Raw genomic sequence first — 25,699 nt, 5'->3', positions numbered from 1 at the left:
CAACTGTTTCACTGGCTCGCCCATAAAAGATATTCATCATAGATAATCATGAAAATGTTACTCTGAATAATTAACAGGAGCTTGATGAAACGCAGTCACATTTAAACAAAATACAGAAATAAAAAATTACTTTCTCCAGAGATAACGATGTATTACATTGTGAATTCGTATCTGCAACATGACAAACTTCATGTACACACTAGTTTTAGTGTGAGGCTGTCCAGTTCATGAGACCTCTTCTAAAATGTATACAGTCCATGCTCAGATCAGTCATTCACTGAATGACAAGGCATTATAGCATTAAATTAAAAAAAAAAAAAAAAAAAAAAAAATCGATGGTGCATAGACAGTAATATTAGAAAATCCCAAATGTTTCCCCAACCACATTAAGCTCGTTTATCACACACAAGCTCTGAAGCACGTGAGAACACAAAACTGCATCATTCAGGAAGAAAGCAAAAAAAGTGCATTCTGTGCAATATCCCGCCATCCACTGCTACAGGACCAGTTCATGAGTGTATTACCACTGTTGAGGTAATTGTAATTACAAACCAAAATTAAGAGGTTTATCTATACGACGTTAATGGTGAAGTGTTGCGTGCTAAGCTTTGTCATTGTCCCGGGTCAGGAAGTTGAGATTTCAGGGGGAGGGCTCATTCCACTTGCATATTGCGCAACAGAAGCCCTTTCTTCACTCCTCCCTGCAGCATCCTGGCACCAAGACTACTGCCTGTGATCCCGTCACTGGAGAGAGAAATAAAATAAAATAACGTGGATTACACACACAAATCTAAGTAAGCACACACTGTATGGAGGAAGCAACAGGTCTTACAATTATAAAACAGGACTATCACCATAAAGAAATGTCTAAACAGTACAAGAGGAACAAGGCATGGTAATAGTATTTTGTAAATGACCACTTCTGCACACCTAACCTCAAACTATAAGACATAAACAGGAGTCTGTTTTTTCCCCATCAATGCTGCTTACATGGGGTTAAACTTCCTCCTCTTAGGATCAGGAGGCTCAGGTCCATCCGGAAGTTTCTGCAAGCAAAAAAAATAATAATTTAAAAAAAATTAAAAAGGACAATGAAATGAATACTACACACAGAATCAGTCTATGCACAGTCAGATCCTGAGGCTGGACTAACCTCTTTCCCTGAAGATTCCTGCTGTACTCTTCTCTGCTCCAAGTTTTGCTGAGGACAGACAGTTACAAGTTTAGACATATGTACCCAGAGGAACGTCTTTAGGCTACACTTAACAGATAGTAAAGACAACAATTTAACAAAATACACTGGAAACAAGTTGGCTTTCCTGCCAGGAGTGAACAGACACTTCTAATTTATGCTGTATTTGCAACGGTGTGAAGTTAGATTCAAGCTGTCTTTGTAACCACCTTATGTAGCTCAGAGAGCTGCTGGTGCCTGATGAGGGCCTCCTTGCTGGGGAACTGCCTCCTACACAGCAGACAGGCCAGTTTAACCCAGTCTGTCATCCTTCCTTCCTTCTCTTCTTTGTCGCCTCCTTCTTCTTCGCTGTCAGTTTCTCCACTGTAGGCTGGGACCAGACCCTGCGGAGGAGGAGGGGAACGCTACAGAAAGAGGATGCAAGATCAAAGACTGAGGAACAGTAGAGGAATTTTGATAGTAGGTAATCACTTTGACCATGTCCTTACCTCTGCACTTTGTCGGATCTGGTCCAGGAATATCTGAGGACGTTCAGACAGTGCACCCTGCATGACAGAAAAGCCAAATCAGAGGGATTACCAAGCCACTAAGGCCTTATCTTACTCAGACATTATCTCATCACTAAAGCGGGGTGAGAGGTCATAGGAGCCTAAGCCAGAGTCCTCCTTCACTATGATTCCCTGCTGCCCCCGAAGATACACCTGTGTTTACAGCTAAGCATACGTCTGTGTGTAAGGGTCATGCACCTTTTTCTCCAGAACAGCATAGCCTGCGTCAGCACTGGCAGATTCTCGGCGGTCATCTAGGCGACTGTGGCCAGGCGCCCGAGTGTAACCATGTGGAAGCGCCGTGGAGCCGACGGCCGGGGAGGAGGAGACAGAACGCATGTTCTCCTTGTGTCTGTTGAGACTCTTAGCCCAGCGCTCCATATCTTTTGCAATCTATTAGTATAAAACCCAAGAAATGCAAGTCAGCCATTTATATGGACCAAACAGAGGAAAAATTACAATTGAAAGGTCACCGGAAACAAAATGCAATCCAACTCAGTAGTCCTTCAACAAATACCACCTTGGTGAAGTCTAACATTTCCAGAAAATGAACAAAGAACAAAAAAGCACATCTGTCAGTACATGAGCGTGTATTCAGCCTGTAGAATACCTGTTGAGCAGTTTTATTCTTGGGTTTGTCTTTCTTCTCCTTGCAGCTGAGGTTAGCGAACGGGGAGTCTGAAGGGGCTGCGCCTGTGGGAGCACCTTCAGAGTTAGACTGGCCAGCAGCAGCAGCAGGAATGTAGGTGTGCTTCTCTCCATCCCAGTACATGTACTGCTGCGTGTGAGGGTTGAAGTAGTACTGCAAAGAGGAAGGGCACACAAAACCAGACTTAAAACGCTGAGGAAGCGGACACGTACAGAAAGATATTTCAAAGAGTGCTGGCTTGACATTTTGACTGCTGTGCATTCGCCACTCTTTACCTGGGAGTTAGGGTCATAGTAGAGGCCTGTGAGAGGCTCGTAATAGTAGCCAGAGCTTTCGTCATACTGGTATGTGGACACATCTGGCACAGCTACAGTAAAGAGACACAGAACAGTCACAAATTTAAAAACCTTTAATTGATCATAAAAAGGTGAGCTTGACAGCATTGTAGTTCACATACATTCAGACAAACACAATGGGAACACAGAGCCTTACGGTATTGCTGGAGCTCGTGTTCAGTGCCTGGGGTCGCAGGTTGGCTGGCAGCAGCTGGTTGTGGTTTTCCCACAATCTCAACCTGTGAAGAGACAGCGCTCAGTGCTCAGCTCGTGTAATGGCATCAAATAATGCGAGAACACAAAAACTAATATTGTACCTGTGTAACGGCTGTGCCGATGAGACTCGTACGAGTACGAGGCTGCTGCACGACTGCTGATCCAGACGTCGCTCTCTCAGCTGCAACACACAAACAGGTGGCTTAAGTTGACTCAAGCTCAATTCAAATGTAAACAGCTGTAGAGATCATATGGGTAATATGCTCTATACATTTACCTTGGGCTGCTCCTCCTGTGTATGCCCCCATCTGGGCTGCTCCTGCACCATCTACCTGGGCCTTATAAGTTGTGCCATCTAGCCCAGAGTATTCGTTGCCTTCCTGGCTGTATGTTACTGCTGCCCCCTGCTGATACACGGATGTATCGATACTCTGGCTTACACCGGATCCATTCTGAGCGGTCTGAGTGTGAAAAAGAATATTTTTAAATAAAAGGAAAAACACACAATCATAAATATACAACATTTAATTAAAGAGATGTTACGCACTCGTGTTTTCTTTGCTGTAATGACAAGTCATTTAAGTTACCTGCGTGACCGCCCACTGTGCAGCAGCTATTGCTGTGCTGGCCACCGTAGCAGCACTCACTCTGCTGCCATCCGTCAAGAACACATCACTGGCATAGAAAAGAGGCACAAAGAGGGTTTCAGTGGGTTTCTAGTGACCAACATTTAAAAGCTTGTCAGTTACACATTTGGCAGTATATTATTGTTTGCACAATAGCAGCAATGTGTAATCGTCTTGTGGTTTCTTTAAAGCAGAGTTTGGGTGTGCAAGTGTTTACCGTTTGGAGCCTTTGGCAAACTCCACCACAATTGCTTTCCCATCAATAGAGAGAGATGGATGGAGAGCCTGCAAGATCTGGAGCAGCTGAGAAGCTTCCTGTTGACCAAACAAACAGACCTGTGAGTTAGTGTTGAGGATGAAGCTTATTTCAAAATCATCAGAACACATTACAACAATTATTAAAAAATGAATCCGTCTAGCACTTATGCGTGCGTGCTTCTGCCTCGTTATGTTTCGCACCACGATGGTAGAGAGCTGTAGAAAGGCGAAGCCCCTGTTGAGATGCGTGTGCTTGTCCTTGATTAGGCGAACATTGGAGGGGGCGAGAGTGGCGAATGGAGCCAAAGCAGACAAGATGGTTTCCACTGCGGTATGAGGGCCGAGGTTTCTTAGTATAAGAGCTGGTGCAGGAGAGGATGAGAGAATGTTACATTCTTTGACACATTATTTAATAGTTTGGGTTAATCCATTAATAAAATATACTTAATTATTAAAAAATAAAAAATAAATGTTAATGAGTTAAATTTGTTTAAATTATTAAAAGTCAATGCATTTTAGTCTTATCTTAGTCAAAGAAAACCGTACAACAGAAAAAAGGTTTATTTTTTAAACTACATTATAGTGTATTCTTTTTTTAAAAATGTTGACATAGTCACAGTTTGTGTTTAATGACGTCTGTAGTGTCTCGTTATAGTCTTCATTGAACAAAAGCAGGTCTTTCTAAATAGAAGAAGAGATTAACATGGTGGGAAAAGGTCAACAGATAGACTTACTGTCATTGGCAACATCTGCCTGCTGCGTAGACTGTCCTGGACTGACAGATGGACCAGAGGGGTGGTAGGGTGCTGGCAATGGCAACAAGCCCTGGGCTCCCTCCTTCTGAAGACCAACGGGCAAATCCCTCTGCAACTGGGGCAACTTGAGCTCAGCCTCTGGGGAAAGACACATGCCATTTATGTATTATTATATGTAGGAGAGCTTGTGTTCTTTTAAGAGGAGAATAGTTGAGATATTCACAGCAGCTGTGTTCATTTTTTTACCTGATTTAGGCACACTGCATTTGAAGCACTTCTCCCTCCTTTTAAAGTTTTGCACACCGCACTGTTGAAATGTTTTTGAAAGAATGAGCAACTCCATTGATTGCTACACATGCATACAATTCACAAATAGAATTTAGACTTCTATATATGCATGACACACATTGCCAACACACACAACCTTGTTGCAGAGCCAGTCCTCATTGGCACGGGGTTTTGGGTCACTGTAGTGCATAGACACTCTTTGTCCCAGAATCAACAGTACTGCCTGAAAGAAAAAGAAAGAGAGGGAGGGGGAACAAAGAATGATTATCAGAGATAATTAGGCCACACATGCCAGAGAAAGGCCTCATCTCACAAGAGATGAGAGAGAATGAGAGGGACGAGAGGGAGAGGGGGGACAGAGAAAAAGAGAGTAGAACTGAGGCTGAAAGAAAGAGGACACCAGAGAAATGCAACCTTCAGCTTTAGAAAATTGGGACGGACTGAGATGGTGTATGTGTAGTGTGTGTGGGTGTCCATTTTTAAAAAGGACACAATGTGTTTTATTCTATCGTGTCATCCCTCCCCCCTTAAGGGGAAACCTTTTCCACACATCCCATCCCACTGTCACCACCTTCATCCCCCAAATAGACAATAGATCCATCCTAAAGATGTAATAATGGTGGATGACCCAGATATGGAAGATTCAAAAACAAGAAAAATGAAGTACTGTATTGGTTCTGATTCGACATACAATAGACCATGTGAGAAGATATATTCACAATGTCACGCTATATCAGACACTGAAGACTTTGGAGAGAGCGAGTGATAACATGTCACTGAAGAAAGAGGAGACCCCTATAATAGAGGAGCTTGAATTGGGCAATGATGAGCAAATGTGACTGGGAGAGTTCAGTTATGAAAACTATGCAGTTAGGCCCCAGACAAACAAACGTCAGCATGATGTAACACGCATTTGCCTGTTTGTGGAATTTTGTATAAGTACAAAGACCTACCTACCTCAGGGACAAAATCATGTTTCCACTCTGTGTCTATACCATACTGGAATGCATCGCGTGCACATGACAGGGTATGATGTGACTGTACATGTGTCCTGATGTTAACCTACATGTCCCATTGTGTGCATGTATATATATATATATATATATGTGTATGTGTGTCTGTGTAAGGGAGAGTGACCTGGTTGGTCTCCATCCAGCGGGTGGCCTCCTGTATGACATTAAACTCGACGAAGGCGAATCCTCGGCTCTGACCTGGACACCGCCCAGCGCCATGGTAACCGAACAACAACAACAACAACATAACAACGCAGTGAGGGGTTAGTGCTTCATGTCCAGAGGAGAGAGAGAGAGAGAGAGAGAGAGAGAGAGAGAGAGAGAGAGAGAGAGAGAGAGAGAGACCCTGTGTCAGCACTAATAAAGTAAAAGCATTGCTTCCTCTCTCCCTTGGAAATAACAAACACACCTGACAGCCAGTTGGAAAGCCACTGTCGAAATCTCCGCAAGGGTGGGAGGACGCAATGTCAAGCATCTCAACAGGGTCAAGGAAAGAGGGGGAGAGAGGGAGAATCCTATCCACTCATCAGTTTGAGCTTTTTGGCTTTGAATGATGAAGCACCCAGGCACCAACATAACAGACACACGCACACACACACACACACACAAATCTCTGCGATTTTGAGAGTCAGAGTGCAGTCTGAACTATGCAGCACCTATTTCAAAAGGTGGAATGCTCCATATTCTGTCCATGCATTACTATAACGGACTGAGAACACATTATGCAACATACTTAGATTTATATCATGTTTAACAACACTGTACATGGTATCAGATCATCATTTAAAACATGTAAAACTTAGAGGGACTTATTCTAAACAGTGATGCGGGAGGGGGGGGGGGGGTGAGAAAGACAAGAGCAGTGCAGAGGACTGTAAGTGTGCCCGAGTTAAATAGGCACACCTTACAGACAACCAGTGCGGTAGCAAAGAAGGGAGGCCAGTGAGACGATGACCGTAATGGAAAACCTTTGGCAAAAGAAGAGCCGTTTTCTGAGTGGTATGGATGACGCTCACATAGCTTAGAGGTAGCTGCAACATTCATATCCTCCACACTTGCACTCAAAAATAGCTACAATGACAAACACCATCAAAATGCATTCTGCTTTCCGCTGCTCATTTCTCAGTTGACAGTGTTAGTTTGTGAGCATTGTTTAACTACTACGTCACTTTGAGATGGATGAGGCAGAATCATGAAAAGGGTAAAGACGATAAGAAAATGAATGTCATGGAGTGAAGATCTAAAAACCTATCACTGTACGCATGCATTCTGGTCCTAAAGGCAAATATGCATAGAGCTCATCCTTTGAAGCGTGCATGGATGTTTTGTTGCCCTGTGAGCACAGATCAAAAAAAATCAAAGCAGGAATCGCAGCAAAAAGCCTGTAAGAGTATAAAAATATAAAAAGGCATTCTTTGCATCAGCTATCTATCCAGAGGAAGACAGTGATAGTATGAGAGAAGGAAAAGGAAGAGCGCTTATTAATAGCAGAGAGAAGACTGAGCAGATACGGGAAAGTCACCTGACAGAGCAGTGGGGTGGAAAAAGCTGGTAATGAGTGCAACACAAAGGGAGAATGAAAACAGAAATAAAAAACGATTCGAGGCAATGAACAAGTTTTTACCTGAGGATTTGTTTCTCATGAGGCGAACCTCTCTTGGCTGGATCCCCTGCTCCTGAAGTTGTGCTCGGATCTATGAACATAGAGGCATTATTACATTCTAGGCCAACCGACTATAAAAGACCCATGAACCATCAGACTACTCACAAACATGAGCAGGAGACATATACGCTTACCTCATTGGTGGTGACATTGGGTGGCAGCATGCGAAGCATTATGATGTTGCTTGGCCTTTGGTTATGGTCTAGATCTGCACGGTAGTCCTGGTCCAACTCCTCAAGGGACAGGTCTGGAGCGTCACTTCTTTCCTCTGCCCCCACTGGAAAGGCCTGGATAGAGCAGTCACAAATTTGAACAACTGAATAAAATTGTAGCAGTTTTCTTTAAAGAGGACGGACTTGTCATGGCTTACCCTCCTCTTCACCGCCGCACGGGAGAACCTGTCCTCCTCTCTCTGTCGTGCAGCGTTGTATTCCATCTGTTCTGAATGAGCACCACCACGACCCCAGTTGCCATCCCTACCCCCAGAATGAGGGGTACTGTTCTCGGGAAAGCCTCTTCCACCTTTCCCCCGACCTCTTTCCTGCCGACCAGTCAATAACTGCTCAAATTCCCGCCTGGATCCCTCCTCCTCTCTCTGAAGCAACGGAGGGGCTAAATCAGGCTGTGACTGAGAGCACGGGGGCCACAGGAGCCCTTTCCCCCCACGCCCATCTCCTCTCTGGTGAAACCCCGGACGGTCCTGTAGACGACCTGGCGAGAAGTCACGGACGCCCAGGGATTGCTCTTCGTGGCCGTATAGTCGGTCCTCCTCTGCTCTGACATCATATCCTGCTCCCGCGTCCTCATCCTCCTGGCCGTAGCCTCGGTAGTCCATGTCACGAAAGTTATGATCGTTGTGGGTGTTGCCGTATCGACCTGTGCGGTCACCTCGCCCACCCCTGCTGACCACGAGAGACAATGTGAGGGACTAGTCAGACACATCTTAAGATGGAAAGGCACTACAAGAAGGTTTAGCTCACCTCCGCTCATAGTCCATGCTGATTCCCTGACTCGTCTCTCCTGGTCTGCCCTTCTTCTATTTGGTTACAGCATTGGATACCCTAGAAGTACATCAGCAATGTATGAAATGATTTATGATGAAATAATCTGGATAATCATGGGGGAGCTTTGCTGGTTGACTGATCCACCAACTCTGCTCCTGGTCTCTGTCCTATTTTCTATTTGATTACAGCATGGATATATGATGGAAGTAACATGACATCAGCAATGTACTCTTTAGAACGACAAGCAATATTCACGAGAATCGCAGTAAACTTTGCTGCCTTTTAGAAACAGAGTCAACCCTTATAAGCAACTGCTTTAAAGAAAAATCTCAAAAGTAGAGGCCTCCTGGGGTGCACAGCAGTGATGCGCGTTCAATAGAGTCAAGAGGCATTAATTTAGGAGGAGGCCAAGTTAGCTGCACCTGTGAAAAACTGCAGACTTCTTCAACTTTGACTGATATGAAAGCTTTACACACCAAAACCCGTAAATAAAACGAGTCAATGCATAACCCTGCATCACTAATGAACATACGTGCGCAATGCACATGCTCAACCCAACTACTCAAAAAAAGAGTATTCAACAATGACGTGTGGCGGTCATCTCGGTTAGCGGACAAGCTAACAATTTTAGCCTGTGGTTGGCTAGCTAGTCCAAAGCAGAGAAGCTGTCTCTAAAACCGTTTGTCACCCGTTGTAAACTCACCAACAGCAGTATTTGTAATAGAACGAAGCCTTACCAGTGCCACATGTAACTAACAATAGCTCTCCTAATGTCACGTCGAAGCCCAGGTGAGACGGGTGATGTATTTTTCACGGAACCCCGTGTAAAATGGCCACAGCAAGACAACAATTCGGAGAGGGAGGGTACAAATACCTGACTCTGGCATGTGATTAGTGGTTGGAGAGCGAAAGTATCAATGTCGACGGTGATTGGACAAAACAGACAGGCCGCCCAGAGCCGTAGAAAGAGTGAGTCGCGTCAACGGAAGATGAAAATGCTTGATTGTCACGTGATTCACGTATACTTCATATAATTCCAGGTAGTATTTGGCGGACACTTTGAACCGTAGATTGCGATTATTGCTAATTAGTAGTTAATAAATGAATAATTTTACAATAATCATACAGAACGACATACGTGTTTAGATAGTTAAATCTTTTACCTGCCTTCTTGACGTACATATTTTAGTACTTTAGTACATAAACTTTAGTAGAACCACAGTGGCCCTCTGGTAGGGATAGGCATCTTTAGGATTTTATCTTTAGCTACTCTTATAATACTATTTTTTTCATGACTAAATAAATGCTTTTAAAGACATAGAATTATAGTAACAGTCAGAAGAGAATCAGAAGTTATTTATAATTGAGATATAACTAAATATTGTTTCTAGAGCAGCGACGAAGTAAATGGCTTAGTTGATAAAGGCTTCCATGGAGATAAGCCACTCATTCTCCTGGCTGAATGAAGTGAATAACCACAAATGGTCCTGCGATTAAGTGTAACGTGAAGACAGTGGGGCAAAAGCTGAGTAGCAGAGCCATTCGAACACAATAACGTTAGTTACCAACTTAGCCGAGGCCTACAGCTGAGCACTTGAACCTGGCTAGTAACGTTGGCTACCTTGGTTGTTTTGAACATTACACATCCACAAATAATAAATCATACTTACAGGTTGGAAATCCAGCCATGAAGTGTGTCCAGTTTTGAAAGTGAAGTTTAGCCACTTGTTCTTCAGGTCATCTTCCTTTGGTGGTCCATACAAAGAACACAGCGTCTTCTCGGCAGGACGGCCTCAAACCAAACTCTTGGGACCAAGCTCCAGCTCCCGTCTCTCCAGCTTTCTTTGAGGTCGTACCAAAGTAGCAGGTAGGAGGTATTATGCAAATGTATTACATTGTGACTCACTACGTTACAGAAGGGGATAAAGCATAATAGGGCCATTTTAATTTACTAATTTGGTGGTGAAAAATCAACTAACACACTTAAATGCACATGTTCATTTCAATCAGTTGTGTTGATAATATACAATCTCTTTTACCTTTCAAAAGCAATGAGCCTCCATTGCTATAAAAAATAAAAAATAATTGGTCCATTGCAGTGAACGTGACTTTCATTACACGTGACTCATTAAACGGCTGAGCCAACCTTAAACCAGTGCCCCCCCCACGACTGATGTACTGCATGGCAGTAACTGATGCGTGTGTGTAGATATCTTCGTAACCGATATAAAGTCATATAATCAGATATTTCGAGGGGTTATGAGTTGTTTTGCAATTTGGGAAAAAAGTAATTTAATGCCAGAAATATAAGAGATTATTGTAATTGTTATACGTATATAAAGAAATAGAAAGAACTCAAATACATTACAACAGAAAACCCTAATATCAGCTTTATTTGGGAGAAGAAAATCCATAAACAAAAACCTTAATATGTCACAATACAAAAAAAGAAGGAAAAAAGGCCCATCTCCAAACCATTTCAGCCTTGCACCCCAAGCTTTAACTTCAATTAACTAAACAACGGTTACAATTTATCATTTAACTGACATAAGCTGATCATAACAGCAGGATTAAGTAAACTGATTAAAATATAGTAAGAAAATTAGAGACATCAACGATAAAAAGTTATAGTACAATAATGACAATATCATTAAAGAATGATGGTAAAAGTAGAGTAAAAGGCAAATTTGAAATACACATTAACATGTCCTTACAAAGCCGTGTAAGACATACAGTACATGGCAGACATTATAGTAATAAGATAAGCCGATCTATCTGAAAGAATATTCAACTAGTCAACTACACCACTCATGATTTGACCCACTGATTAACACAATCAAATGAATCTCTGGTACACACAAAAAAGGTCCTAAAAACTCATATGTTTAACCTGATTGTGCCTCTAGATATCATACAATGCTTTCCAGTAAAGTGAAAGTTTCTATGTCACTCCGAGTCGCTATTAATTCCATTACCCGTCTGAGCCGTAAAATGTGGCCATCAGGGGTAACTTTGGCATGGAAACAAGGGGGTTAGGTCAGTAACGCAGAAGACCTTTCCATGCATACAGTACATAGACACGTATGTTAATACACACCCACACAAAATATACACACATTCACCGCATGCAGACCTGCACTGGCGAAAGCAAACCACCATACAGTTGCACACACGCACACACACTCACTCTCTCTCTAAAGTATAGGTAAGTATTTCAGTATGGGAAAGTATCTCATACAATCTAGTTTAAGCATACCCCTGCATAGCGCCTGAGTCAGAATATGGGCCTGAAGGAGCAAAGCCAATGACAGGGGGAAAGCATTCACAAGTGTGATGTGTGGACACTACAAATGACAAAAGAATACCCTATCTTAGTTATGAATCCCTAACCCACAACATACTCTTCTTGACCGCTGCTCTCAAGGCACTACATGTAGGCTAACTGTGTAAAACCCACTTCGACATGGTCTTCAATTTAAACCAATTCTATATTCATGTCTTTTTTTCTGTCTGTCTCATGTCCCCATCGTCTTTGGCCCGGTAAGGACCCTTTCTCTCTTCATTCCCATCATGGCACATTTCAACCCTGTTTACATCTACTCAACTTCAAATCACCCCCCCTGCTTTTAGATCTGAAAGTTTTTGATAGGAGAGAGCAAAATGGCACATAATCCAATACATAGATCGAGGACCAAGGTGTAGGAGCCTATCAAATAATTTAAGACCTGCTTTTTAATTTGTTGAGGATAAATGGTTGATAAGAAATTGAGCATCAGCGAAACGTTGTTTTTTTTGGCCCCTCCCCCAATTTTCTCCCTGTCAAATCTCATTGGAAGCTGCCCTTTCTATCTGTGCTTGAAGGCAGCTCCCTTTTCTCCCAGAGCCTATAACAGAAGGCAGGTGGACTTCTTGCCACGTTTCTTGGCCTGCAGTGCTGCCCTAGTTGCCATCTCAAAGACTTCCCTCACACCATCTTTGGATTTGGCAGAACACTCCTGGTAGCCGTAGGCACTGATGCGGTTCGCCATCTCTTTGCCGTCTTCGTATTTAACCGGCTCCTGGAGACAGACGTCAGAGAGAAGGTTTACATTTTCACTTTTACACCATTATACTATCGTGCTTTGTCCTTGTTCAAATAAAGAACGACAAGATGCACGATCCAGCATATTTTGAAACAAAAAAAAAAAAAAACTGACCTGTTTCATTTTGGCAAGCTCTCGTCTGGTGTGCTCATCATTGCGCAGATCCTTTTTATTGCCCACCAGGATAATGGGAACATTTGGACAGAAGTGTTTCACTTCGGGGGTCCACTTTTCTGGAATATTCTCTACAGCGAGTAGAGGGAAAGAATGCAGTAATTAGAAAACATGTATCACAATCACAAGGTGTTTGATACATAGTGGTGTGACTGTTGCTAAGACAATACCTAAACTGTCAGGGCTGTCTACAGAGAAGCACATGAGGATAACATCAGTGTCGGGGTAGGAGAGAGGCCTCAGTCTGTCGTAGTCTTCCTGACCTGCTGTATCCCAAAGTGCAAGCTCTACCTGAGAAAAGAGAGAGAGATACATGCATGAATAATGGATATGAAAAGAGGGCTAATCAAGCATTTAAGGTAACCGTTGCGCTCCACAGAGCCTAGTTTGTAGCTACTTAACATGTCTCACCTGTTTCCCATCCACCTCGATGTCTGCCACATAGTTCTCAAACACCGTGGGGACGTAGACCTCTGGGAACTGGTCCTTACTGAAGACGATGAGCAGACAGGTCTTCCCACACGCACCATCCCCAACGATCACCAACTTCTTCCTGATAGCAGCCATCTGTGGAAAAGAGTCCAATGCAAAGGATGAACTAATACACAAGGTTCTCGCAAGTCTCTTAAGTTGCTCTCCACTAGTCTCACACCCACACATCATTAGCAATTCACGTAAGTAACGGGATGAATCAGACTTTTAAACTCCACGGTGTGATTACAAAGCTTTTCTCAACAGTTCCCCCTGGTTAGCACATATTGTTAGAAGTTAGTTAACAGCTTATACAATGTTAGAAACGCAAGATCTTAAAGATTTATTAAAAACATCCTGCTGGCAAACAGGATGGCTTCCCCGGAGGTAGAGGGTGTAAACAGAGAACATTTCCGTGCTGTGTCCCCCCCCCCCCCCCCGCTCCTGCTGAAAGGCTGTGCAGTGTAACGTTAGACCGGGCCTGTCAAACCAGCTAACATTAAGCTAGCAAGAAAGCTAACGGTGTTTCCCGTGGTTTGTAACGCTGTCATTCAATGTATTCTGTCTGAAATTACAACTGCAGCACTCATCGCGCTGCTGTGGTACTTCTGTGACTGGAACGAGAATCGGCATAAAGTTTAAAGGCTATTGCTGAGTAAGATTACCGCTTGATGTTCTGTGTCCGCCTTTCTCCTCTTCCTGACCGACTGGAAAACTCCGCCCACTACTTCTAGTACGCATGTGCGCGACTACGTCTTTCGTCAATCGGCTGCGGCAATCAATTACAAATCTAAATAAAATATGATAGTTTACAATTGTATTATTTAATAAATGTCAACACGAGTGATGTATCAAAAACAGTAAAATAATAATATCAACTACATGAAAAGTTTAAGTCTAATCATCAGACTTTTTGATTGGTCTTTTATTCAAGGTTTCAAATAATAATGCAATAGGCTACTTTCAATGCAAGTCGTGGACACAAATGTAAAAAAAAAACATACATTTATACATACATAGGAATTATAATTCAGGTAGAGGGAAAATATAGCCCATTTTAACGTTTTCATGTTTCATGGCTAACTCCATGTGGAGGGAGATTAACATAAAATGACAGCACATAGTATTGGCTACAGATGTTTACACATTGAGTTGAAGTACTGTACATTTCACAAAACTGGAGCTTAAAGTGATATCCTATGTCACAATTGAGTCATCATATGTTGCCTAATTTCTTTTCCACCCATTTATCTTTGTATATTTGGGTTTATGTTGCATTGCAAGCATGAATCACAATCATCTTACATAAAGAGCTCAGCATCATGTGCAAGTACACCGCTCACTCCTGCCTGAGAAGTATGGCACAGAGACTTTTAAGGCTGCACTGCAGTCTGTCTGAGCTGTCTCAGCTCTCTCACTGAGACTCTTCAAAAGCATCTCCATGATTCAGGAGGGAAGATTGCCTCTTCAAGCCCCCGTTAAAGTGAGCATGGCTTCGCTCTCCTCCTCTTTAGAGTTTATTTAAAGGCATGCTCACTGAGATTGAGCTGTTCATAGCTGCAAGAGTTAAAGCACTGCTGCTTCTATTTGTTTCTATGGACACTGGAGGTAAAGATGCTCCGATTGGCTGCTCGACTCAGCCAGTCTCCGGTCTATTTCCTGACTGTGGTGGTGCTGTTGCTGCGCTGGTAGAACAGCACATATGCTTGATTGGTCTGAAGCTGGTTCTCCGAGACTGGAGTCACACTGTAGTTGGGTAGATGGAGAGTAATAATGAGAAACAGCTTGAGGTTTGTACATGTGTCTCAATACAGACGCAGTGGGCTTTGTAAGAAGCAGTTTGCAGGGCGTTGCTGATTAAAACACAATGATTTGGGTGCAGGTCCGAGCCTCACCTCGAGTCATTGTAGAAGCACCAACCATTTTCATCTGAACAGCAGGCTGTGTAGTGGCCCATGTTCACCGTCCCAGCGTGGTTACAAATTGCACATAAATCATACAGAACTGGGCCTGTGGGGACATACATAGATATAATGACTTACTTGTTCCATTCTTCATGACTTATGTTGTATCAGTTTTATTTACTTATACAACTCATGGAATAATCAGTTGTAAGAAATCGTCTTCACATTTAAAAAATTACAAGAATATATCAAACTAAAGTGTAGCACATGAGCTGTGGATGAGCTGTTATATGCCACAGCTTTTCCTTTATATTGTATTTTAATTGGTTGATTATTCAACAACCCACAAGGGTCGACTCGAGCAAGTAAAAGGAGATAGTGCATGAATGGTGAATTGTTTTCTTTACCACAGTCGACGGGCCCGTAGCGTCCAAGGTCCAGGTCAGTGAGTGGGAAGGACACGTACACTGTGCTTTTACTGATAGACCACCGTGACGTCGTAAAGCGGTTCAGATCTGAACAAGACTGTTAAGCATCATAACTTCCTCCACAAAAGCTACTCTTAGGTTAATATTCTTAGTTGTTAAGGATACGGATCACAATAACCTGGGGAAACCTCTGGATGGAAAGCCGCTTGGTGCACTCTGTATGCCTGTTACACCTCTCGCACATCTTAAACACAGAAACAAACGCACACATGTACATTTTCAAAACATTTGCAAATACACATGGTCTGTTGTAGGTAACTTGCCAGCACAAAGCAATTCATGAAAAAGGCTGGAACATTGAGGAAAGTGTTATCCGCCACCCTTGTTAATTGACTTTGTGTTACAGCTTTATTGATCCATATATTAACTATTGTAATATTGTTTGATGTGCTACTTACTCATCCTACTTCCCAACCATTTAAATTCAGATGACGTATTTAAGAATGGTAATCAATTTGTTTAGCAAATTATTTGTAGGATCAATTGATAACGTCAATACTTGTACACGTGTTTATGTATAATTTCATTCACATCCTGCCAGGATTTATTTACCTTACTGTTGTACTTCTCAATATCAATATATCATAAAATATGGATGTCCCTCTCCCTGCAACAGTTTGAAATGCAATACGAAAACATTTACTTCAATACATGTCTACAAGAGTCAATTGACGTCTCCTGTGGTTTTCATTTGCTTCGTCTTGCATTGTCTGATATTTATAATTATATTTCATTGTTGATTACTTGTTTTGTATCGACACTGTATAAGCTCTTTGGCTTCCTTACTCCCTTTGCACATATTTACTGATGCTCTATTGCTGTAGTTCTTTCTCACCATGTTTAAATTGTGCATAGGTAACAGTTTTTGGACTAAACCATTCCTAGTTTATAGTGTCTGCGTCATTGACATTTTACCCCAAATTTAGAGACACGTGGTTGATGTGTTGTAATCCATTGGTGTTGCACACTCTGTGTTAACTTACTGGTGAGTTGTCCTTGTCCAGCTTCTCCTCCTGAGAGAAGAGGTCCAGGCACTCCCTCAGCGTGACCCCCCCAGCAGAGCCCCTCTTGGGGATGGGCAGCGACAGATCACAGAACACGTCGAACGTGTTGGAGTAGTGGGAGCACACTGAGCAATGCAGCGAGCTCCTCAGCTGGCCTGAGAACAGGTCTGTGAGAATGGTGGAAGGAATTATCAGTGGGTTGCCTTCATTGGATTTATAATGCAGATGAGTCTGATGGATCACCCGCGACTGGACTGCTCTTCTCACCGACTATTCTGCTGTCATCTCTCTCCATGTGCTTCTTCCACATGGCGGCTGCCTCCTCCGAAATCCTAAGGAAGGACAAGAGACGAGGTAAAGAGAGATGTGGTCACATGTAGGACATGAACGTTTCAAGCACAGAATCTTTTCCACATAAAAACACACCTAAATCGGGCAAATTTCTGTTCAGGCTCCTTCCCTGTTCGTCGAACATAGGGTCTGCGGTTGATTTCTGTGTGCAGCTTGTCCAATAAGAACCTGAGGAACTCCTGCGCATCCTGTTGACTGGGTTAAACACAGAGACAAAGACATCTCTGCGTCACTGTTACAGGCAGCTATTTCTATAAGAGTCTCAACTTCAAAACCAATCTATACTCGTGGCAAGGTAGGAAATGGATTGAAGCAGTTACAGTTCCTCTCTTGTCCTTGAAACAGTTGTGCTGATACAGAAGTGGATATTATATTGCACTGCATTCAAGACTCATGGAAAGATGCAGTTAACCTTGAATGAAAGAGAAACACCATCTATATTCTCACCTGTATCCACTGAAGTAAGGCACCGCTTCTTTAAACATACTGTAAAACTGTCGTGGGTTGACAACTGTGTCCCCGTCATTTACATCCCAAAGGCCTGACAGCACCTGAGAGAAAGCTGGCACAGGGAGACCGGGAGCAATGAGAAAGATGAAAACACAATAGGAGGCGGAGGGAACAGCAGGAGAGAGGAACATACCTTCCATGAGCTTAGCCTCCTCTTTGGAGAACTTCTCATCCCTGTAGGACATGAGGAGGCTGTAGTCCCGTAGGCTACGTGTGTGAGACAAACATTGGACTACTGCGTTCAGGAAACACTATTTTGGAGACAAAGTAAAGGAGAAAGTGTGCATGTTTATGAAATAAAAATGCATTCTGGTATTCATTAGGACTTTGTTTAAAGCACATCACTTAACACTTACTGTGTTTCCTATGTTTCTCAGGCCAACCCTTCCACTTCCTATGGAGAGATGCTCTTTCTGGAAAATAAAGACAACTCATGAAGCTATTGACCCAAATTACATCTGCAACAATACAGCCTTTTTGTGACCTAAAATTTGACCCCTGGCAAAGTCTGTACGGCATGTTACTGTCTACCTGCGTGTACAGCATTGGGAGAATAGATTTAGCCTTCTTATCCCCTTCGCATAACAAGAGAGGGCTAAAAGGAGGTCAGCCTGAAGCATTCATCCTATTAGAGACCAAGGAGTGCTGACAGGTGCTTAAACACGTGTGTGCTGGTGTGTACTCAATTACTTTACACAATCTCTCGGTCTGTGTTTAGGTTCGTCTCATATGTGTCCCATAAATTCCACGTCAAGAACAAACTTTTCAGACCACCAGACTGAGGTTTGACCATAAATTGAAGGATTATACACGTTTTGCACACCTCGTTGTCGGCGACCAGAAGCAAGCCCATCAGTGAGGTGTAGAGAACAGACTGGGAGATGTCGGCCGTCTCTCTCTGGAGGCCGTTCTGGGAGACCAGGGTCCGACAGAGGGCATCACAAGAGCCCTCAACGTTGACGCCACTGGCTCCTGGCATCCTATATTACTGGTTCACCTCAGCAGTGTCTTCCACTTACACTGGGACAGTTAGAAGGGCTTCCCGAAGAAATGAAAGCCAGGCAGTTTGCACCTCAAACTGGGAGGTGAAGGTTGCACCACCTCTGCTTTTTGCACATGCACAAACGAGATGGTAGTTCACAAGAGAGAAAGAGTGAGGTGTGTCATTCACAGCTGAGGGGGATAACAGTATTCATTTGTGAATGAGCCTCCCCTTAAGCTAAATCCCTATATTAAATAGGTCGAGTTGACAATTTCCTCTCATAATTACAGCACGCGGGACAGCTCGCAAAGTCAAGGTCTGTCAGAGAGCTCAATGAATCTAGATTGTAAACATATCAGCTTCAGGGTACATCTTTACCAAAAAAAGAGACCATTACTGGAGGCCTCACCTAAAGTGTTCACTGATTAAACAGTCAAGTAAATAACTTGTAACATGCATGAAAACTCTCACAACCGTTTTGAGTTGTTATTAAAGCCAAATCTACACTCTCACTGCTGCTTTCCGCAGGTGAAGAGTTAAATCTTGCAAACAAAGTTAGTTTGCAAGTAATTCCTGATAAATATTCCAGCATTAGCAAAACAAACAGAGCGTTTTGGACTCACCTGATCACTTGGGTCACTGTATCTGTGAACAAACTGTCCCAACCAAACTGTTCCCATCCCCTGCTGAGCTGTTAAAAATGCATAAGGGGACGTCTACTGTTTCACTGTGTGTCTGTAGGCTAGAACTGAAAGTCTACCTCTCTCCCCTGCCCTATCACCAGTGTCAGAGGGAGAGAGCAAGGGGGAAGAGGGAGGGAGGATAATCATGACTAATCTTTTCTTTGTAGCTCTTGTTGGCTGTACTTAGACTTTTGTGGATTGGCAATGAGTACCTAAAGAACTTCTATATGTCAGTTTATTTAAAAAAAAACAAAAAAAAGAATGAAAACATTTTACAGTGTAAATTCACATTCAGTAATACTGTCCTCAAGCTGTACATCAAACATCACCACAAGCACAGAATATATTAGCAAATGCATGAACAGACAAAACCCATGTAGGAAATTCTGTGTCAAAGGCACAATCATCTTTCACAGTCTATATTTTATTCTCTCCGATGTCAATGTGCAGTTCACTTCCCATGCCTCCCGATCATCAGTCTGACACAGTCAGCGACAGGTATGATCTGCCATTTCTGTGTCCGAGCTGAGGCTGAGATCAGCTATGTGGTACAGGGCGGGATCAGGGTGAAGGGAGAGCTGCGACTGAGCGGTGCTATCTCGCGACCGGACAATCGCTTGGCGCAGACAGGTGATCCACTGCTGCTTGCTGAAGGAGTCGTTGGCCTGCAGGCTGTAAGGGTGAGCTTTGGAGCGCCCTCTGCTGCTCACACGGAAACAGTTTTTCACTGGGATGGAATGACAAAGAGGAAGGAAGGAAATTGAGTGGAAGCAAGGTAGTAGGTTTCACTTCAACTAATGGGGTGGAGGGGTGTTGCCTTCTCTCAATCTGAGGACTTAGTTGTAGCCTAAATGTAACCTCCTTTAACCCTCCCTTCACCTGCATGAAACACAAGGTATCAATAAACCTGAATTAAAGCATGCATAGATGAAGTATGAATACATCACTGTGGTGCTGAAACAATTGATGGACAGAATATTAATTGTCAACAATTTTGCAAATTAGGTAATTGTTCAAGTCATTCATCAAAGATACCAACTATTTGCTGGTTAAAGCTTCCAATTTAGACCATTTGATGCCATCAATAGAATGATCCGTGAATGAAAATACATTATATTTGTCGTATGTATATGTTACCTTTATCATTTCCTCCAGTGAAGGCTCCCCTGAAGGTGCCCCCTCCAGCAGCCTCCCCATCTGGGATCTCCTCCAGATTTATCAAGGCGTTGGGAAGAGGCTGTCTGTACACATGGAACACCTGACCTCCCTCTCTGTCCTCCCCCGGCCTAGTCAGCACCAAGGCCAGCTCAAACAGGAATACATGCAGCCGCTGACAGAGGGGGGGGAAGGAAAAAAAAAAAAAAAAAAAGAGAGAGAAAGAGAAAGAGAGAGAGAAACACACGCACACAGGCATTAAGAAAGTTGTTCAAATATTACGGTACAATCTTTGGCAGGGTTACAATACAAGAAGATGATACAAAGTGCCCTTTCAAAGTAGAGGATAATACAGGGCTCATTTAAAAAGGCCTAAAAATCAAAATCAGAGGAGAGGGCAGAAAGGAACAAAGGTCTGTAAGTATGGATCCATCCCGTCTTTAACCTTTTCAGTTAAGATACAAACAAATCGACAACCAAAGATCAATCTAAGGATCTTTAGAGTAGTTAAACCTAACAACAGAGAGCCGCTACCTGGCCTTTGTTGTTCTTGAGCTCTCCGTGGCAGTACAGGAAGCGGGACAGCTGGATCTCTTGTAGTCTCTGACTCTCTTCGAGGTATGCAAGGCCCCGCCTGTAGAACTGACACTCCGCCTCGCCAGTCTTCTTGTTCACCTCCGCCACGATGCTCTGGACCAGCTCCAACTGAACAGAACAAAGTAGTCTCACACAAAATGAATGTATTTCATGTGGGATTTTTGTGATGAAGAAAGTGTGCCACCTCCTCAGAACTGACAACTTGGTTGGGTTATGAATAGGATACAACTCACATATTTAAGTAAAACAATTAAAAATATGTAGTATGTTTACTATGATAGCATGCCGTTTCATATGAAATGCAAAACTGCCTCCTGAACATAACTTTCATTTATTATTCCTCAAGTCTTTATTGGTATAATACATACCAGCCACAGGATCACTGGCTACTGAGGTTCACGTTTCATAAAACTATTTTCTCTTGCTGCCATTTGGAGGCGCCAACCAACGTGCAAAGTTTTTTAGATTTAAAAAGGAAACAAGTGTTTGGACTTTAAACACTTGCAGTCTGATGAATTTAAGAATGATGGGAATAAACTTATAAAACCTATAAGGACGAAATGTCCAACATTTATTTGGTATTCATGGGTATTCGAACAGTCATAAGCCTTAATAATTTGGAAATTGGCCAGACAAATGTTGATTTTCATGCAACTAAGAAAACAATCTGACCACCTTTAAGATTGTTAAAATAATGAAATGAGTATCAAGAAACAAGTAGAGGTTTTACTGTGCACTGTGTGTGTACACAGTGTATTTGAAACATTAGATGAGCACATTTAAAAGGTAACTGGGGTCTATCTAAAGCGGCACACATCTTGTATAAACTGCCAATGTGGAGCTCATTCAGAGCCTTTTAGAATAACACGAACGTGTAAGACACCAACTCACAGCATCAGGCAGTGTGTCCTCATCCGGGTGGTCTGGAGGCGTGCACTTCTGTATCTCTTTCAACAGCAGGGGGTATTTGACCAAACGGCTTCGAGGGAGATCCAGGAAGTTCCACAGGTCCAGTTTCCTGCTGAACGAGGACTCCTGACACAGACGCAGGAAGTGCTCCACTTTTTTCTCATGCTTTTTCAGGTCAAGCAGGGCTTTAGCCCCCACCTGGTTACAGCAGTACGTAACATAGGCCTCCAGGCACGGGAACTGCAGCGAGAAGGACGGGAGGAGCAATGAGGCAATGATGTGAAAAAAGTCAGTTAAAAGCAGAGATGCACACAGACTGAACTCTATGACTCTGGTTGAGAGAGGAAGATAATAGAGTAAATACAGGAACTATAGAGAGTGAATGTGGTTTGTGCTCTTTTCTCCTCTTCTCTCTCGAGCCTTGGTTTCCATGGAAATACTCACCCAGTTCATCAGAGTAGGCCCGACCTGTCCGATCGTCTTCTCTGATCCCTTCAGCCGCTCAAGACGACTCAGAAGATCTGGTATGAAATAAAGATAGAACACTTAAACTGTTGAATTCTTATTGATGTTTGCCTCATGAACACCAGCGTTACTACAGATCAGAGACAGAACAACATCACATTTAACTGATTCAACCTCCTTTATTTTGAGATAAAAAGCAACTCACTCACACATCTTGACATGTACTGTATATCACCACATGGCAAACGTATGCACAATCTGTTATAATTAATGTTCAGTGTAGAAGTGGTCCACTTTTTATCAAAGAAAACCCATCATATATGTCGAGCAAAACCTGTGATACGACGGTATTACATTTGGATTTATTGAACTCATTAGTTTGGACATAACGGTGTGAAACGTTGAAAGTCATCCAATGATAATACATGCATTTGTTTTTCACTCAGCCCTACTTGCCTTACACATGATTACGACATGAGAAGGTTGATAATGGGAGTGTGCGAAGCAGAGAGGTCGTTTACCTTTATGGAGAGGAATGAGCGAGTCCAGTGTACCAAAGATCTGTCCGAGCTCACTCTCTGTCATGATGTCCAACGTCAGCATGGGCTCATAGTACACCTGGTAGCACACAGAGACCAGGAGGCAAAGGTGAGGAAAGAATAACAGCAGTACCAAAAGAGGCGTATGAAAGTGTGGGAAACTTAAATCAGCAGAATTGGTTTTTTAGTGGACACGTACCTTCTTGACCAGACTGAGGTCTTCAATGAGTTGTCTCTCACCCTGAGTCAGCTCATAGATCACCTGCGGAACGAACACCAACACTTGGATGCAAGAACATGCGATGCACACATGCAAAACGCACGCTTGCATACGATGTGGAAAACACAGAAGGACAGCATGCACTCTCACAGCTGATTGTTCAATAAAGGAAGTTGAGGCTTGAGTGCCAGCTCACATCCTCTTTCATAATGCCCGTGTAGCGTAGAGCGGCTTCTCAGATATAATGAGAAGGCATTAGTCACCCCGCCCACACTGCAACCACAGACCCACAGCTTGACCCACAAACCCCCTAAAAACTATTGCATTATATTACAAAAATGTGAAAGTTAAGTCTCTGCAGCTGAACTACACTTCAGCAGGCGGCCCCTCGCACCTCTTGTCGCTTGATCTCCTTCGCAGTGAGGTCATGACTCTCCACAGTGTCACTCCAGCACTGGCTGTTGCGCCGGCGTGGATACGACGAGGCCTTTGCGCGAGAGCGCAGGGGAGCCGGGGGCAAAGGTCGAGCCTCCGTGCGGAAACTAATAGACCGCTGTGTGAAGAGCAGAGTAGTTGAAAGTCACTGGCTATTCATTTTGTAAAAACAACAGGTATGTGAGTGTTTGCGTGCATTGTTACCGAAATAGACTGTCCAATGCGTTTCAGAGCAGGGGTCTTCACCGGGGTTATGACACCTGTTACGCTATTGGACTTTACCACAGGTTTGACCCTTTTGTTACTGGGCTCCTGAAATGAAATGACAAACTTTGAACAAAATGGTTCCCAAGCTCATCAGGGTGGGTCATTCATCAAACTATTACGGGCTGTACATTGAAAGATTTAAAACAACTGAACACACATCTGGCACCTGCAAAAGAGGAACAACTCACCTCCGAATCCCTCATGTGGTCGGACATCATCTCACCCTCATCATCTTCCTCTTCATCCTGATAAAACATAACAGGTCACACAACAGAACAAGCATTAGGTGAGAAAGACACAAGAGTGTACAGGAAAGAGCGATGTCGAGAGATGTTGCATGGTGCAGATCTCTCATTTCCTGTGTGACTCTTTCAAAGAGGAAGGAGGTTTAAACTTTGCTGCTGTAGTAAAAACACAAGATGTCTGCCTGTTTTTTGCCACACTAACCACATCAGCTGTATATTCAGCGCAGAATCAGAGTGAGCTGTATTAAAAATGTATCCGTTTATATGTTTATGATACACATGATAAAGATGAACGCAAAGCAGGGAAGCTTGAAAAGTAGAAAATTGAATTAAATGTGACAAGATGTCATATAAACATTTAGAGATTTGAGCATTCAGGGAGCTTCTGTGGCTGCACAGCTGAACACAACGTTCACATCTCTTGTTAACGCTGCACTCAGCATTGTGGTCACAAAGGTAAGGTTGACTAACTTCCGCTAGTTGGAGAGAAAACGGAGAGACGTGAAGAGGCAGTGGAACAAGATGGTGCACGTCAGATATCACTCACCTCTATGATTCTCACCACAGGTTCAGGGTCTTGTTTTCTCTTCTTCTAAAGAAGCAGAAATGTAAATGAGATTGAGTTTCTTTTTTTTCTTCTTTTTAACAAGCGCCCTCCACACAATAAAATAAATAAGGTCAATGAAGAGACTTACCCCGGCATGGTCACAGGGAATGGAGTGCGTCTCTCCTAACACTGCAGTGCTTAAAAAATAAAAATAAAAAAAAGCAGCCATGAACAGTTATGTTATACGACTAGTTATAAATCACAAACATCCAAAGCAGCTGGATGGATCCCAGTAGCATGTTCCTACTGGTCTAATTCAGCAGATTTGTCCTAAAGGTATACAAAAGTACATTATTGATAGAAAGGTTAAGACCGAGTACTAAACGGTAATAAAGTGTTAAGCTTTGCTACCATGACACCAGATATATACCAACTTAAAGTACCACTCACATGACCCTGTAGTATGCATGTTAATCCCTGCCCGTCTGATCACAGTAGGAATATAGTTTGTGGCACAACAAGGTAGAAACATAACGGTGAATGTAAAAGGTATCATACCAGGAAGTCCTTGTTTTACCAGTCTCTTCTACTTCCATCGTCCTTTTGTCTTCAATGCATCGTCACAGAAACATTACAGGTTCTCGAACTGAGACGGGTATAAATAATCCACATTTACGCCGGTCTCCTCCGTTTCTGTAACATACAGAGTGTTTGCAGGGAGCTCGTCAGAGTTCAGTGCACTCCTTCCTCCTCACTTTCTTCCTCATCTCACACCCGACCACATCCTTTAGTGTTGCACATATTCGAGTATCCGCTCCTCTCTCAGAGGACGTTTAAAAAATGAACTTGTTCAAATGGATCGAATTTTAACACCACTTTGCAACCCAAAAGGACCCTACTGGAATAACTGATATGCTCTAAATAAAATATAAATATATTAACAGTTAACTAGTCATAAAGTTGTCTTTTGAATCAGCATAATCAACTATAGATACATTTGCAAAATAATTTGACAGATCATTTCTTACAATCTGACGAGGCCTTTTCACTGCAGGTTCACGAGTAGGCGTTTCAGATTCAGGCTGTGCTTCCCGGATACATTTGATAATGAAACTTCTTATGAA

The 25,699-nt window shown here is 42.9% G+C and overlaps 4 protein-coding genes across 5 annotated transcripts; all 4 read right to left on the bottom strand.

Moving 5' to 3' along the window:
• Positions 1-85: 85 nt before the first annotated feature.
• rbm10 (RNA binding motif protein 10) lies at positions 86-9,424 on the bottom strand. Of its 2 annotated transcripts, none has more exons than XM_076096759.1 (23): positions 9,285-9,424; positions 8,524-8,604; positions 7,914-8,442; positions 7,678-7,830; positions 7,505-7,574; positions 6,005-6,078; positions 5,004-5,090; positions 4,826-4,886; positions 4,559-4,717; positions 4,026-4,186; positions 3,784-3,881; positions 3,528-3,615; positions 3,218-3,401; positions 3,042-3,121; positions 2,882-2,963; positions 2,665-2,756; positions 2,351-2,542; positions 1,939-2,133; positions 1,681-1,737; positions 1,402-1,596; positions 1,154-1,201; positions 991-1,046; positions 86-744 (listed from the first exon to the last, which is right to left on the bottom strand). In XM_076096759.1, the coding sequence occupies exons 2-23, from the start codon at positions 8,538-8,540 to the stop codon at positions 654-656; spliced, it is 2,769 nt and encodes a 922-aa protein (XP_075952874.1). In that variant the 5' UTR covers positions 8,541-8,604; positions 9,285-9,424; the 3' UTR covers positions 86-653. The 2 variants fall into 2 exon arrangements, with proteins under 2 accessions (XP_075952874.1, XP_075952882.1); XM_076096767.1 differs by having other exon boundaries at positions 1,402-1,575.
• A 1,498-nt stretch (positions 9,425-10,922) lies between these two features.
• LOC142955284 (rho-related GTP-binding protein RhoA-C-like) lies at positions 10,923-13,990 on the bottom strand. Its single transcript, XM_076096750.1, has 5 exons — positions 13,940-13,990; positions 13,215-13,370; positions 12,974-13,094; positions 12,744-12,874; positions 10,923-12,605 (listed from the first exon to the last, which is right to left on the bottom strand). Exons 2-5 carry the CDS (start codon positions 13,368-13,370, stop codon positions 12,432-12,434), a joined length of 582 nt encoding a protein of 193 aa, XP_075952865.1. The 5' UTR covers positions 13,940-13,990; the 3' UTR covers positions 10,923-12,431.
• A 180-nt stretch (positions 13,991-14,170) lies between these two features.
• Positions 14,171-18,510, bottom strand: usp21 (ubiquitin specific peptidase 21). Its single transcript, XM_076096739.1, has 11 exons — positions 18,355-18,510; positions 17,888-17,944; positions 17,665-17,782; positions 17,469-17,583; positions 17,097-17,216; positions 16,938-17,002; positions 16,650-16,837; positions 15,772-15,850; positions 15,586-15,693; positions 15,170-15,284; positions 14,171-15,020 (listed from the first exon to the last, which is right to left on the bottom strand). The coding sequence occupies exons 1-11, from the start codon at positions 18,508-18,510 to the stop codon at positions 14,927-14,929; spliced, it is 1,215 nt and encodes a 404-aa protein (XP_075952854.1). The 3' UTR covers positions 14,171-14,926.
• Positions 18,511-19,414: 904 nt separating this feature from the next.
• arhgef3l (Rho guanine nucleotide exchange factor (GEF) 3, like) lies at positions 19,415-25,350 on the bottom strand. The gene is made up of 13 exons (XM_076096731.1): positions 25,134-25,350; positions 24,724-24,772; positions 24,576-24,620; positions 23,972-24,028; positions 23,721-23,828; positions 23,476-23,634; positions 23,061-23,123; positions 22,844-22,940; positions 22,302-22,378; positions 21,840-22,097; positions 20,886-21,056; positions 20,334-20,526; positions 19,415-19,923 (listed from the first exon to the last, which is right to left on the bottom strand). The coding sequence occupies exons 1-13, from the start codon at positions 25,169-25,171 to the stop codon at positions 19,685-19,687; spliced, it is 1,554 nt and encodes a 517-aa protein (XP_075952846.1). The 5' UTR covers positions 25,172-25,350; the 3' UTR covers positions 19,415-19,684.
• Positions 25,351-25,699: the final 349 nt, after the last annotated feature.

Source organism: Anarhichas minor, unplaced genomic scaffold, assembly GCF_050575085.1.
Source record: "Anarhichas minor isolate MPS153535 unplaced genomic scaffold, ASM5057508v1 ptg000003l, whole genome shotgun sequence".
Lineage (NCBI taxonomy): Eukaryota > Metazoa > Chordata > Actinopteri > Perciformes > Anarhichadidae > Anarhichas > Anarhichas minor.
The sequence above is the reverse complement of the archived record's forward strand: the minus strand, read 5'-3'. Positions and strand labels throughout refer to the sequence as shown.